The following is a 15000-nucleotide window of genomic DNA, read 5'->3' as shown; positions in this document are numbered from 1 at the left end:
GCTGTTAACGATCCACCACCCAAATTTTCATTCATTTTGGCCGCTCTCTCGAGCAGACGAGAATGAAGATAAAATACATCGCCAGGATAGGCTTCACGACCTGGTGGTCTTCTAAGTAGTAAAGACATCTGCCGATAGGCAACAGCTTGTTTAGATAAATCGTCATAAATGATTAAAGCATGCTTCCCATTGTCTCTGCAAAATAGTAATTTTAATAAAAATTTTTTTATAGCAATAAAATCGATATATCGCGCGCGCACGCACGCACACACACACACACACACACACACACACACACACACACACACACACACACACACGCACACACACACACACACACACACACGCACGCACGCACGCACGCACGCACACGCACACGCACACGCAGGACGTATGTATTCTTTTAAGATAAAAAAAATAATAAATGAAAGATAGTATAATATAATATAAATGTGAAATTAAATATTCACCTGAAGAACTCTCCCATAGCGCATCCAGAATATGGGGCCAAGTACTGAAGCGGTGCTGCGTCAGAGGCAGTGGCCGATACAATGATAGTGTAATTAATAGCACCGCTATCTGTTAAACGCTTTACGATTTGCGCAACGGTAGATCTCTTCTGACCAATAGCGACATAAATGCAATATAATTTTTTCTTTTCTTCTCCAGCGTCATTAAAACGTTTTTGATTGATAATTGTATCAATAGCAAGAGCAGTTTTTCCAGTCTGTCTGTCCCCGATAATCAACTCACGTTGACCACGACCGATAGGTACCAACGAATCTACAGCTTTAATTCCAGTTTGCATAGGTTCTCTGACCGATACTCTGTTAGAAGAAAGAATAAATATATATATATATATATATACAGGATGTCCCATTTTAAATGACGACCTCGAATATCTCCCGAATAATACGTTTTACAGAAAAATGTTTCAGATAAAAGTTGTATGGTTTCGAGGGGGTCATAAGAAACATTTTTCTGTAAAACATATTATTCGGAAGATATTTGCGGTCGTTATTTAAAATGGGACACCCTGTGTATGTATATATATATATATATATATATATATATATATATTTAGATATTTAGATATATAAGTTTATCCATCTATCTCTTAATCTAAACATATATATATATTTAGATTTATAAGTTTATCCATCTATCTCTTAATCTATTGCAAAATAAGATAATTATCAATTATAATTGTCACATAACAATAAAATATCACTATTCTTTAAGTTTAATATAAGAAAATTCCAAGACGCAAGATTACAATTTTATTATTATAAATTACCTGGGAATAATGCCTGGAGCTTTTGTTCCAATACGGAATCTCAATTTGCTGTTTAGAGGTCCTTTACCATCTATAGGATTGCCCAAGGCATCGACAACACGACCCAATAATTCTTCGCCAACGGGAACATCAACAATGGCACCGGTACGTTTCACAATATCCCCTTCCTTAATGTGCCTGTCATTACCGAACACGACAACGCCTACATTGTCAGGTTCCAAGTTTAACGCCATACCTTTCAAACCTGAGCTAAATTCCACCATCTCATCGGCTTGAATATTCTTCAGTCCGTACACACGCGCGATACCATCTCCAATGCTGAGTACTCTACCAGTCTCTTCGAGATTAGCCTAAGATGAGATCAGAGTTACTCTACTTTATATAGGATATTTGAAAATAATCTTCTCTTTAAAAAGTACGAAATAAAATTTATAAAAACTAAAAACATATATACTCGTAAGTCATTACATATGATATTAAATGATATAATATAATGCAATTTGTCTTTTATAAAAGATTTACCTTTGGTGCTGATCCAAGAATACGTTCTTCCAGGATGGAAGAAATTTCTGCCGAACGACGGCTGCACGAGACATGATATTTGCAAGAAGCTACAGCAGTTGCAGGCCAAATAATCTATGTTAAGAAAGTACATACGTGTATATATATATATATATATATATATATGTGTGTGTGTGTGTGTGTGTGTGTGTGTGTGTGTGTGTGTGTGTGTGTGTGTGTGTGTGTGTGTGTGTGTGTGTATGCATATATGAAGAAACGCATTACATAACTTGCTGCTTCAACACATTTTATGTAATAGATATACATATATTATTGACACATCATATAAAGTATCGTATAAATTTTGTCATGAATTGAATAATTTATAAATCAAAATATTTGGTATTTCTGGTATATTTGGGTTTATTTTTTTTTATCTACAATCCGATTTTGCGATCGAAACGAGAAGGTAACGAAAGCTAGAGAAAATAAAACTCAGGAGAATAGTGCAGTTCCAAGTGGAAAATGTCGGCACGTTCCGTCAGGCGTGTAACGTGTCAAGGGTATAATATTAATGAGAAATTTTTTTGGAATTACCTGAGCCGTGGTATTCGGCAGATGCTTAACTAAAGACGAAGTCAAACGTAAGGATAAGAGTGCCATTTTTTTCAAGTGGAAAAGCCCGTTGGCCGGACTACAAATTTGATAATTAAAATCTCAACTGCTCCAAGGTAGAGTAGGGACTGGTAAGGACCAGCGAGAAGCGAGAAGATCGAAAGAACATCCGTAATACCCGTTGGTTATCCATCCACCCCCCACTCTAAACTTAAACTCCATGCGCAGAAAACCGCAGCCCGCAGCCAGCAGTCATCGATTTGCTTTCATAACTAAATCCATAGACAAATGAAAACATAGGCCGGTATTCATAGCTCAATCTTATATTTAAGGTCGTCTTAAGATCACGTTCAACCAATGAAGAACGGACTATGAATATCGGCCATAGATCGAACATGAGCTGCTACTTTGGTATGTAGTATGTATGTATATAGGGCGCGTTCAGGGAGACGCTATTACCGCTAACGGTGTCATTTCTATCTTTGTTACTCATTAAAAGTTGAACAAAGATAAAACGATGCTGTTAGCGCTAATAGCGTCTCCCCGAACGCGCCCATAGATATACCTCCGATATACCTCTGCAAGAAAAATTTTACTGAATATAATATAGTATAATATAATAGTATAATAACATGTACTATATATTTCGAATAAAATTTTCCTCCAAGAGGAAACGTTTTGGAATGTAACCCTAGTATATCTATATCTTTGTCTCTCTCAGATAAGCTATGAAAAAAAAGACGAAAATATAGTTATAGTTATCAACGTGATTAAAGTTAACCAACGTTGGAACAACCGGCCCATAGTGACACAAGTCGACATAAGCAGGAAGCGTCTCATTTGACCACGTTAATATTGACCACAGCCACACTTATATCGACTGATACTTAGGGTCACCAGCAACGATTAACCAATCAGGGAGCCTCATTTTCAACTGGCCAATAAGCGTTGTGTCAAATCGGGCCTCATCCACACAAGCACCATCTTGTCTTTTTTCATCCAATGACAACAAAGATAGACTGACTCTTGTGTTTACTGCCTACTTGTGTCGCTAAATGGAAAACACCCTTTATTTCGCGTCACGTCGTATCGATTATTCTTTCTTACCCATTACCGCATCTGACGGATTGTTTTCGTTTAAAAACAAGTGCAAGATAAAAGAGAAACTTGGATAACTCGCGTATCGTGTAAATGTTGATATCTGCTAACATTTTACAATTCTCTGTTCAGTTTCGATTCTATATTAAGTTTCGAAAATAATATTTTATTCATAGATTTGGCAAATTATTTAAAATTCTAATTAAATAACAATAAACTGCTTTTTTGTGACTGCAATCGATAAATGACTCATTAATCAAACGATACAAGAGAGAAAGTCCAAGCATATATATATATATATATCTTAATTAATGTACACACGCACACACATGTAGATATATATATATATATATAGACGCATTCGTAACATAACTTCAATAGATGCGAATGGAGGACCGCTTGTTTGTGAAATTTCTCTATCGTATACTTGTGTCAAAAAGTTATTCAGTGTCAAACAAGTGAGACAACATGGACTCGGCTGCGACGGAGTTGGAACATATAGAGAAGCTAGCAAAGGAGGCGGAATGTTTAAAGATACGTTTGGAAGATGAACGACAGAAGTTAAATGATATCACGCGTAATTGTCAAAATTTAACTTGTCAATATGTCATTTATGCGTATACAAATATTTGGAAATCCTTCTAATCTTCCTTTAATATTTTATATACAAGGTGTTTGACAACTGTACTTTTGATTTTTGTCTTATTTTATTATGTAGAATTATGTAGAATTTTCCTTTGTTCCACCTGTTGTCAAACAATCTATATATTTTTGTTAGTTAAAAAAATGAGATATCATATAAGATACTAAAATGAGATATTTTATACGCACAGATATGATTTTATTAATAATAATATATAACTATCTTTTTATAAAAAAAAGTGATTACATTAATATTGAGATTGGATTAATAATTTTTTGTTGTTTTAAATATTGATTATCTGTATGAATTATACTTATGTTTCTTATGTTTTCAGTTGCCAGTGTAGCTGATAGACTCGAAGCAATTAATTGTATAAATGTAAAACCTAGACGTATCCTAAAAGGACATCAAGCCAAAGTTTTATGTTCCGATTGGTCTCCCGATAAACGTCATATTGTTTCTTCTTCGCAGGTATAATATTTTATTTATAATGACATTTAACTTATGTTATACAATAATAATATGTATTTTACATCATTCAACTTTTAGGATGGAAGAATGATTATATGGGATGCCTTTACTACAAATAAAGAACATGCCGTTAGTATGCCAACTAGATGGGTGATGGCCTGTGCTTATGGCCCTAGTGGCACTTTAGTTGCATGCGGGTATTTATTATAATAAATAATAAAAAATTTATTTCAAAGAAAAATTTATTGCAAAGAAAAAATGTTAAACGAGAGATTCTCAGTGTGGTAAATCGCTGCCCTTTATAATATTCTGCGATATGGAATTTTTGCAGAGGTCTAGATAATAAAGTTACAGTGTATACATTAAGCCTGGAGGATGATGTTTCGGCTCACAAGAAAACCGTCGGCACACATACGTCGTACATGTCGTGCTGCGCGTTTCCCAATAGCGATCAACAGATTTTAACAGGCAGCGGTGACAGTACGTGCGGTTTGTGGGACGTAGAGAGCGGACAGTTGTTACAAAGTTTCCAAGGACATTCCAGCGATGTCATGTCTATTGATTTAGCACCGAGTGAAACTGGAAACACATTTGTGTCAGGTGGTTGTGACAAATTGGTCTTAATTTGGGATATGCGCAGCGGTCAGTGTGTGCAAAGCTTTGAAGGACATCAATCCGACGTTAACTCAGTATGTAGTACTTTCTACAATTATATCTTTTATATAACTTTTCATACTATTATGATGAGCAAAAGGTTAGGTTATTGATTATTATAATTGATATATTTTTATGATATGATGATTTTTTTCTCAAAATGTGAATGTTTAATATTGTATTATTGTATTCGCGATGCTAACAGGTGAGATTCCATCCAGGCGGTGATGCAGTAGCAACAGGATCGGACGATGCTACTTGTCGCTTATTCGATCTACGCGCCGATAGAGAAGTCGCGGTATACGCAAAAGAGAGTATAATATTTGGAGCAAACGCGGTTGATCTTAGTGTAAGCGGCCGGTTGCTCTTTGCTGGATACAATGATTATACAGTGAATGTGTGGGATACCTTAAAGTGTCAACGGGTGGCACTATTGTATGGTCATGAAAATCGAGTTTCGTGTCTAAGGGTTTCTCCAGATGGTACTGCTCTATCTACTGGAAGCTGGGATTCGACTTTACGAGTTTGGGCTTAAGATTATTATTATTTTAAGAATGTTAGGATGCTCTTGCTATATAGTATATGGTTAATATATTTATTATTTTATCATATTTATTAAATTCTTGGTTTTTCAGTTACTTTTCATGTGTTCATGTTTCATAAAGTATTATATATATATATATATATATATATATATATATATGTGTGTGTGTGTGTGTGTGTGTGTGTGTGCGTGTGTGTGTGTGTGTGTATGTGTGTATTATATATGTGTATATATATATATATATATATATATACACACATATATTTAAATATTACCAATTACATCTCACATATGATGCAGTAAGTTTGCTATTGAAAATACACAATTGTTTAATACATTCTACATTCTACTAGTATATATATATAAGTAAAATGTATAATGTATTAAACAATTGTGTATTTTCAATGGCAAATTTGCTATGTCATATGCAAGATGTAATTGGCAATATATTTAACAAGTATGGCAATGTGATAATATTAACGAAATTGCATTAGGCTGGTCCTAATTTACAGAAAAATTATATTAAATCTACATACATATGTGTATGCATACATATGTATGTATGTATATATATATATATATATATATATATATATATATATATATATAATTTGTAGCATAAAAAATCAATGTATGAATATAAAAAAAAAATAAAGATTTCATAAATCCAAATTTTTTTGTAAATATTTTGTTTTCTTATATATATGTATATATATGTATATTTTTTTCTCGTGTAAGAATAATTAGTGAGAATTTATTAAATATTGCGTAGATGATATTTTATGATATTCTTTGACTAATTTGAAGTTCAGCTATAAAGAATAGAACTACTGTATCTTGTATACATAAAGCTTGTAGTGGCTTTGGCACTTGAAGGAAGATTGAGCAGAAGCGGAAGAGAGAGCAGAGAACATTGATAATAAACAATGACCAGTGTTATCGATCATATTTCAAGTCTTTCCTACTTGTAAGACATGTCTAAAATCCTACATTCAGGCATTAAATCTTACTAACAATAAGAATTTAATTTAGATAAATATACAAAAACGTTTTAATAATTAATTCTTAATTATAAATTAGTTATTAAAACATAAAAAATATGTATATGCATTATATATAATTTATATATTATTTACTATACTATATAATTCATATAATTAAAATTTTATTAATAAAAATATAATATATACTTTTAAAATTATATTTTAATATTATATTTTTTATTTCTTTATAAAAAAAATTTTAAATACGTTTTTTTTTTAAATAAAATACTAATTGAAAAAATAGAACCATTTTATTTTTAAATTAAAATCGCATAAGTTATATATAATATATACATGGTGTCCCAGAGCACTTGTGCCAACGCTCGTGAGCAGGTAGGGCACAGTAAACTGAGCAAAAAGGTCTTATACCATTTTGCGATATTCGTAATAATAATCAAAATATTAAATATTCGATTATTATTACGAATATCGCAAAATGGTATAAAACTTTTTTGCTCAGTTTACTGTGCTCTACTTGCTCACGAGCGTTGGCACAAGTGCTCTGGGACACCCTGTATCTATATATATATATAAATATAAATAAATAATACTATATACAATTTATTTATATTTATATTTATTTAGACTTATATATTGTATAGAAATTTGTGACGTATAGTACGTATCGACGCGTAAATAAAAGCGCTCCATCTCTTTAATAATGCCGCGCGTGTTGTACGCATATTTATTTTGTTTTCCTCTGATAATCTAAATAAAAAATTATAATAAAATATGATATTTAGTTTATAGAAATAAAGAATTAATATGAGTAAAACAAGCGGATTCCGTTGTGCTATGAAGGACTGTCGAAACATTACTGGACGAGTGCTGCTTGGACTTATTGTTAGTTTTTTTTTCATTTTCCGCGAGATCCAGAAAGTTTTTCTGGATTTTCTGTATTTGTATATACATCAATTTATATATATATATATATATATATATATATATATATATATATATATATATATAAATGTGCGTGGATGCGTAAGTATAGGGTAAAACACGAAAAACAGAATCAAACTGTTAAGTCATATATATATATATATATGACTTAATAGTTTGATTCTGTTTATCGTGTTTTACTCGATCACGAGCGTTTTGGCTCATTAGTTATGAGACACACTGTAACTATGTAAATATAATCGTTAATATACACGCATGTACAACGAACGTTAAAATGTTTAAAATCACAAAATAAACGTTCACAAATACAATCCAGACAACATATTTTCTTAAAAAAACATCTAAAAAAGACGATTTAAAGGCGTTTTTTATATTATTATTGTCGTTAAGATATATTTAACATAAGATGTTTTTTGACCTTTTTATATTGTTTGGAGAGCCAGTTTATGTTCATTGCGCAAAGAGTAAGAAAGATTGAGTGGAAGAATAACTATATTAAAAAATTGTCGCAATTTATAGAAAGAAGAAACGTGAAGAAAAGGTATAATAAAGGCGTTCATATGCGAGATTATTTGATCATATTCGATATAAATGCGTTTTACTTTAATTTATCGATATACTTATTAGTCAATTACTCGAATACATAACGTAATATATTTCACGCATATATATATACATATACTGTTTTCAATTTTAATATCATATTCGAGTATAACGATACGAGTATAAATGTGTCGTATATCTTAATGTGTTATTTATTTGCCTTAAATTCTAATTTCGGTAATTTTCGATATTTTTTTATTAGAAGTAAATATTTCACGTACATTTATTAAATAAAATATGTAATTTTTATTATATGTTTGTTATATATTTTTAATAATAATCAACGTATATAAGTCAACATATGTATAAGTCACAATATGTAACTAAAGGGCTAATCATTGCACATATGTGAATATATGTATATTTGAATATATGTATATGTGAATGTATTATTATGTATGCCTTGAACAAAAATTCTTGCGAAATCATTCAACATTGTTTCCGATATAAATAAATATCAATATATTGCAGAGCAAAGTCAAGAGCATCTAATGAAAAATATAATGCGTGTCACATTTTTCATTTGTAAAATCAATAATTTGCGATTGTCATCAAGTATGCAATGTCGCGCAAAGTCTACCAAGAATTGTTCAGTGGATAGCGAAACGAAAAACAAAAACGAACAACAACATGTGCGGCCGACCGAAGATATTCCTGGTCCAAAAGGATTTATTCCTTTGTTTGGCAATTTATTTAGATTTACACGATACATATTAGGTAAATACAATATATGTATTTTGTCGTTCTCTTTAATAATCCGCGTGTGTGTAAAAATATATATGTATATAGTGTATATATATATATATATATATATATATATATATATTGATGAAAATGATATAGGTGAATACGGTAATGCAGATGTTATGACTGAAATGCGTATGCTGCATAAACAGTACGGCGATATCGTTAAATTGAACGATTTAACGAATCACCGATCACTCATCTTTCTTTTCTCTCCACAATTATGCGAGCAGATGTATCGATTAGCAGGCAACTCACCGATACGAATTTCTTTAGAGAGCTTGTATTATTATCGTAAAAATAGGAAACATATCTACGACGGACAGTACGGTCTTGCAGTAAGGTCAGTATAGCGAGCTCTTACAATTAGTAAGAATATATAATTATTTATGGAAGAGGAAGGAAAAATTTTCATCTTTTTTTAGAATATACATTGCACTAATAATAAAAAGTAAATTGCAAACATCAAAAACTTTATCTTTGTAGATGTGTTATTTGTAACGCAAGTCTTTTTTTTTTGCTAATCCTTCGTAATGACTTAAGTTATTTGGTAATTTTGAAAAAAAATTATATACATTGCTGGCCATTAAAATTGCAATATTATACAACACTATATACAATTATACAATATATATACAATAGAACATGGATAAACATGATTAAAAATGTGATAAAAATTAAAATTTAATTTTACTCTTTTAAACACTATATTATGAAAAAATATTAATACCATATTGTTACTTTCAAATTACAATAATATAAATTGGCATAGAAATTAAATCAAATTAAATCAAATTAGAAAATACATAGGTCTATGATATTAGATATTATATATTACTTCAAAGTTTAATAAATTAGAGAAGGTACAAATAGGCACAAATATAGTAGATTGCATAAGATACATCATCTTTTTTCCTGCTGGGGAAAAAGCTCTCTATTTTCCTCCTGTTTCCAGCCAAGATAAAATGTGGCGCGATTTTCGCTCAAGAGTCAATCCCTACATGATGACACCGCAAAGAATTAAACCACACGTTATGCAAATTAGTAAAGTGACCCACGAATTTGTGGAAAAAATGCGAACACTGCGAGATCCTAAAACTGAGGAGTTGCCGCGTAACTTTATAAATGAATTGCATAAGTGGAGTTTGGAATGTAAGTGTGTGTGCGTGTGCGTGTGCGTGTGCGTGTGCGTGTGCGTGCGTGTGCGTGTGCGTGCGTGTGTACGTGCGTGCGTGCGTGCGTGCGTGCGTGCGTGCGTGCGTGCGTGCGTGCGTGCGTGCGTGCGTGCGTGCGCGCGCGCGCGCGCGCGTGTGTGTGTGTGTGTGTGTGTGTGTGTGTGTGTATTGTATATATTGTATATATTAATTATTTACAAAAGATCTAACAATATATTATTAAGTATATACATATAATACATTCTCTTGATTAAGTATACATATTTTATGTATGTATAACGCATTATGTGATTTAATATGTGATTCTGTACATTTTGAATAGATTAAAATGTATTTTTATCAACAATACAATAAGAGAATGTAGCTAAAAACTTAAATATAAATAGATAGACTTTATTTTTATATCGAACTATGTGGCTCTAATTATATCTGATAATCTATCCTTATGCAATAAATAGCAATATGTTCGATCGCGTTGGGTTGCCGATTAGGATGTTTAAAGCCCAATCTTGCTGCAAACTCGGAACCGCAAATAATGATTAATTGCGTGAGTGACGCGTTCGATCTCATGCATCGCTTGGACAACCAACCATCACTGTGGAAAGTATACAATAAGCGAAATTTCAAGAAGTTGTCCCATGTTCTGGATACGATTAATGAGTAAATATTGTACAATACGTATAATACATACATACATACATACATACATACATACATATTATGCTAAAGCGTATTATTACTCGTAAATTCTCGCGAATATATGAATTTTTTCATTTTGTTTCTCGTTTCTCGTGTCTCTCGTTATCGTACCTGACAATTCTCTCAAAGTATTTTTCCGATATTCCTCACATCATGTAGATACGCGAGTAATTTGTTATCGATAATGTATTGTGCGCGCGGGCACAATAATACATAATTCTTGATAGAAAATTAATATATATCATTCTGTAAGCTATATCACCTTTACTTTTATGCCTTTTCTTTACATATAATTTATTACTTTGTATATACAAGGTGTCTCATAACTAATGAGCCAACGCTCGTGAGTGGGTAGAGTAGAGTGAACTAAACAAACAATATTATACATATCTACAAGATGTCCGGTAATAATCGCTCCACCTCTCTAGGGCAGATAGAGCAGGTCAAACTGAACATAAAAGTCCTGTATCATTTTGCGATTAGCGCATAGCAATAATTATTGAATTATTAATTAAGAACGCTCAGGGTATGCTGAACGCTACATGCGACGCTTATACGCTGAGCGTTTTTAATTAATATTTTAATAATTATTGCGAAAATTGAAAAATGATACAGAACTTTTATATTCAGTTTGATCTGCCCTAGAGAGATGGGACGATTAGATACAGATCCGAAGAATACAGATTACCGGACATCTTGTAGATATGTATAATATTGTTCGCTAAGCGTTTTTAATTAATATTTTAATAATTATTGCGAAAATCGCAAAATGACCTAATACTTTTTTTGTTCAGTTCACTGTACTCTATTCGTTCACAAGCGTTGGCTCGTTAGTTATGAGACACCCTGTATATATACATATATAAGCAATGACAAGTTTCAAAGCGCAATACATGATCCGCGATATTATATGTGTATTATATGTGTATGTATATTATGTTTCCAATATTCATATTTGTGCAAAAATTTATTTTAGAATTGCTCATAAATACATCCGGCACGCTAAGGAGAAACTTGGCGAGACGACAAATCGTATAGACATAGACTGTCAAAACCAGAGTGTACTGGAGAATCTTTTACGTATCGATGAAAAAACGGCTCGTATAATGGCATTGGATATGCTAATAGGCGGTATTGATACGGTAAGGGTGAAAATTATATACGACGTCCGATAGTCACGGATGATAGAAACGAAATCCTTAATTAATTCCAAGTATACATAGCTTAGCCTTTTATTTTTTTTTTTTTTTTTTTTTTTTTTTTTTTACAAACAAAAGTACCTTCTTCTTCTGAAAAAGTAAATAACATTGAGAAATGAACTCTCATATTCCAAGTATTGGTGTATGTCTGTTTGTGCTCTATCTCTATTACACACGCACGTTATTACATTGTAAGAGAGACAAAGACAACGTTCGTGTTCTCTCTCACACGGTGCTACTATAACAACATAATCTATCATTATTATAACTATACCCCGCTGTACCTTATTATTATTAATGATAATGATAATGATAATGATATTCGTCAGCAAACTATGCCTCGAAAAATTTATATCTTTTCATGAATCTTATTTCGATATGTTTCTTACAATACACGAATACCATACATTGTTAGAATTGAGCTAAATAGCCGAATTTTGCAATTTGGTTTTTAAAAATTTATTATTTAATTGTATTAAATGTTTTTTTTTATCCTTTATCGAAAAAATTGCTCTTTAGTATCAAAGATTCGATACTGATTACAAATATCACAATTATATAAGTAATATGTTGTTCTATGGATATTTTGGCTGTAATATGCAAAAAAAACAAAAAACGAAATCTCCAACATAAGCCAACATAAAGACATAAAGCAACATATCTCCGCGCAGCGTCTACTGTCTACTGTCGAACCTTATAAATAAACAAGATCTGTTATATTGTAGATCGGTAATACGGCTGGCGGTTTTCTCTATTACATCGCGAATAATCCAGAGAAACAAGAAAAATTAAGAAAAGAGGTAATGTCCGCGTTACCGAGCAAAACGTCGCTCGTTACGTACGACATGTTGAATCAAATACCATATGCTAAGGCCTGCATTAAAGAATCCATGCGAATTTTTCCCATTACTATGTTTATCATAAGAACGATGCGAGAGGATATTTCTCTAGGAGGATACAGAATACCAGCAGGAGTACGTTCCTTTTTTTCTTTTAATTTTGTTTAAATCATAAAGATTCATCTCTCACATATATTAGTGATGTAAGATATATTATTGAAATTAAATATTGATGATGACTTTGATTTTTAATCAAATCAATGTGTCGAAACATTTCTCTTGAGATACTTTCTAATTAAACATTTTATTGTAATCAATCTTAAATTAAAAAAATGTTTCATATATATTAAAGCACGCGTTGTTCGAACGTAGACAAAGAAGCTTTAATTATACTCATACCTATATTTGTGTCTCTGAACTTTAGTTCTGCTAAAGCTAAGCAGACTCATCAATTTTTTATTCTTATATATAATTATAAGAAAAGAGTATGCAATTGAATGTGTGTTATGTGGGTTATGTATGTTGCGGAATATATATGTAATATGTATATATAATATAAATTGAATGAAATTGAAATTCTATTGTTGGATTATTCATAATGTCTCGTCAGTTCAACGTTGCCGCCTGTCATGCATTGATCTCGGAATCTGCACAATTTCCACTAGCCCACGAATACATTCCAGAGAGATGGTTACGGGATAACACTGAATTTCCATTACCTACAAAGCCACATCCCTTCGCACACATGCCTTTCGGATATGGTCCGCGTACCTGTATTGGCAAAAGATTCGCCGAGATGGAACTCCAAATATTACTCTTGACAGTTCGTATATTTTTCTTTTCTATGCTATAATTTATTTATTTTCAAGATTCACTTAATAGTCTTATGTATTATTATCTATATTACGATCTGGCGTCTGGCGTTTAAAATGATGTATGTTTTATTTGAAAAGAAGTAACGACGCTAATCAAAACTTTTTACCATTGTCTTAAATTTTTACGATTCAAGTTTCAACAAGAGTTTCGGCAGGGGCAAGGGGACAAGTGTATATATTCCATTATTGTATCTTCCATTAATCCAAAATATATGTGAGCTTTTACATAACGCACGTACCAGTCAAAGTTAGCCATTTCATTCTTTTTTCACCATTGACAAATTTATTCGCTTCTACTTCTATTTTCTCTTAATTTCTTTAGATCTCTTACTCCGTTCTATTCCGTATAAAGTTTAATTCCCTATCGGCAAAATAGTATCAAAATTCGTTGAAGAAATTAAATAGTAATATTTTTTAATAAAAAATAGAAAATAAAAAATTATAAATAAACTTTTCGCAAAAATTTAAAGGAATACCAAATTTTTCTTTAAAATAATAGGCAAAATTTAGCAAAGTGTAATTTTGTTAAAAATAAATGAAATTTAAATATAAAAAAAGATTTGAAATCTCTTTCAAAAGATCTATTATTTTTACGTTTTTATAAATTTGGTAATTTTTGTACATAGAAAACTATGTGTGCTGGACAAAATTTTTTTCTTCTCACTTTGTGTGCCTGTCACGTGTCAAAAAAATCTATGATCGATTTCCTAATATAAAAGTTTAAAATTTTCTCTACAAAATTAATATAATTATAAATATATTATATTAATATTATATTTTTAAGTTTTTTTTTTGACCGAGTTAACGCGGATTAAATAAAAATAAGTATTTTGACTTTGATGGTTTATAACTCCATTAAAAATTATTGTACCGCAATTTAAAAAACAGATTTTTGAGGCCGAAACTTTACTCTGTCAAATAATGATTTAGACTCTGAAAAAATTGTAGGAAGCGATAAAAAAAATTTAGTCTTCATGTTTTTCTGTAGTTTTCCTTAAGAATCTCAAATTTAAAAGAAGTTTGCCGAATAAGTATGAGATTTTTTTTATGGTGACCATTATGGTTTTATGAAGTAAAACGTACAGAAAATTGTAAAA

At 31.3% G+C, this 15000-nt stretch overlaps 3 protein-coding genes across 5 annotated transcripts in view; 2 read left to right on the top strand and 1 right to left on the bottom strand.

Annotated features, from left to right (window-relative positions):
• The window catches only part of Blw (ATP synthase subunit alpha blw, mitochondrial), a 3828-nt gene extending 1217 nt beyond the window's left edge, over positions 1-2611 (bottom strand). The window contains exons 1-5 of the mRNA XM_072887123.1: positions 2396-2611; positions 1820-1933; positions 1298-1647; positions 471-827; positions 1-195 (exon numbers count right to left, since the gene is read on the bottom strand). The exon at positions 1-195 is cut by the window's left edge and continues 187 nt beyond it. Of these exons, the coding sequence (XP_072743224.1) occupies positions 1-195; positions 471-827; positions 1298-1647; positions 1820-1933; positions 2396-2461 (1082 nt within the window). The 5' untranslated portion in view covers positions 2462-2611. The remainder of the gene's footprint in view (positions 196-470; positions 828-1297; positions 1648-1819; positions 1934-2395) is intronic.
• Positions 2612-3495: 884 nt separating this feature from the next.
• On the top strand, positions 3496-6762 carry Gbeta5 (guanine nucleotide-binding protein subunit beta-5). 3 transcript variants are annotated; one of them, XM_072887342.1, is made up of 6 exons: positions 3496-3606; positions 3893-4088; positions 4489-4625; positions 4704-4822; positions 4957-5314; positions 5485-6762. In XM_072887342.1, exons 2-6 carry the CDS (start codon positions 3980-3982, stop codon positions 5812-5814), a joined length of 1053 nt encoding a protein of 350 aa, XP_072743443.1. In that variant the 5' UTR covers positions 3496-3606; positions 3893-3979; the 3' UTR covers positions 5815-6762. The 3 variants fall into 3 exon arrangements, with proteins under 3 accessions (XP_072743443.1, XP_072743444.1, XP_072743442.1); XM_072887343.1 differs by having other exon boundaries at positions 3504-3600; XM_072887341.1 differs by having other exon boundaries at positions 3504-4088.
• Positions 6763-7914: 1152 nt separating this feature from the next.
• Positions 7915-15000, top strand: part of LOC140663284 (probable cytochrome P450 12a5, mitochondrial) — an 8912-nt gene continuing 1826 nt past the window's right edge. Inside the window, exons 1-8 of the mRNA XM_072887340.1 lie at positions 7915-8310; positions 8844-9089; positions 9216-9459; positions 10072-10268; positions 10750-10951; positions 11967-12132; positions 12915-13163; positions 13639-13851. Coding sequence (XP_072743441.1) covers positions 8864-9089; positions 9216-9459; positions 10072-10268; positions 10750-10951; positions 11967-12132; positions 12915-13163; positions 13639-13851 — 1497 coding nt within the window. The 5' untranslated portion in view covers positions 7915-8310; positions 8844-8863. The remainder of the gene's footprint in view (positions 8311-8843; positions 9090-9215; positions 9460-10071; positions 10269-10749; positions 10952-11966; positions 12133-12914; positions 13164-13638; positions 13852-15000) is intronic.

The sequence above is a fragment of the Anoplolepis gracilipes genome, chromosome 2 (assembly GCF_047496725.1).
Source record: "Anoplolepis gracilipes chromosome 2, ASM4749672v1, whole genome shotgun sequence".
Taxonomy (NCBI): domain Eukaryota; kingdom Metazoa; phylum Arthropoda; class Insecta; order Hymenoptera; family Formicidae; genus Anoplolepis; species Anoplolepis gracilipes.
Note: the sequence above shows the minus strand (reverse complement) of the source record. Positions and strands in the feature narration are given on the sequence as shown.

Bases quoted from the DNA above. Each gene is read 5' to 3' on its own strand.
- Gbeta5 (XM_072887342.1), top strand. From the start codon at position 3,980: ATGGACTCGGCTGCGACGGAGTTGGAACATATAGAGAAGCTAGCAAAG. The intron at 4,089-4,488 runs GTAATTGTCAAA...TTATGTTTTCAG, and splicing joins GAAGTTAAATGATATCACGC to TTGCCAGTGTAGCTGATAGA. The intron at 4,626-4,703 runs GTATAATATTTT...TTCAACTTTTAG, and splicing joins ATATTGTTTCTTCTTCGCAG to GATGGAAGAATGATTATATG.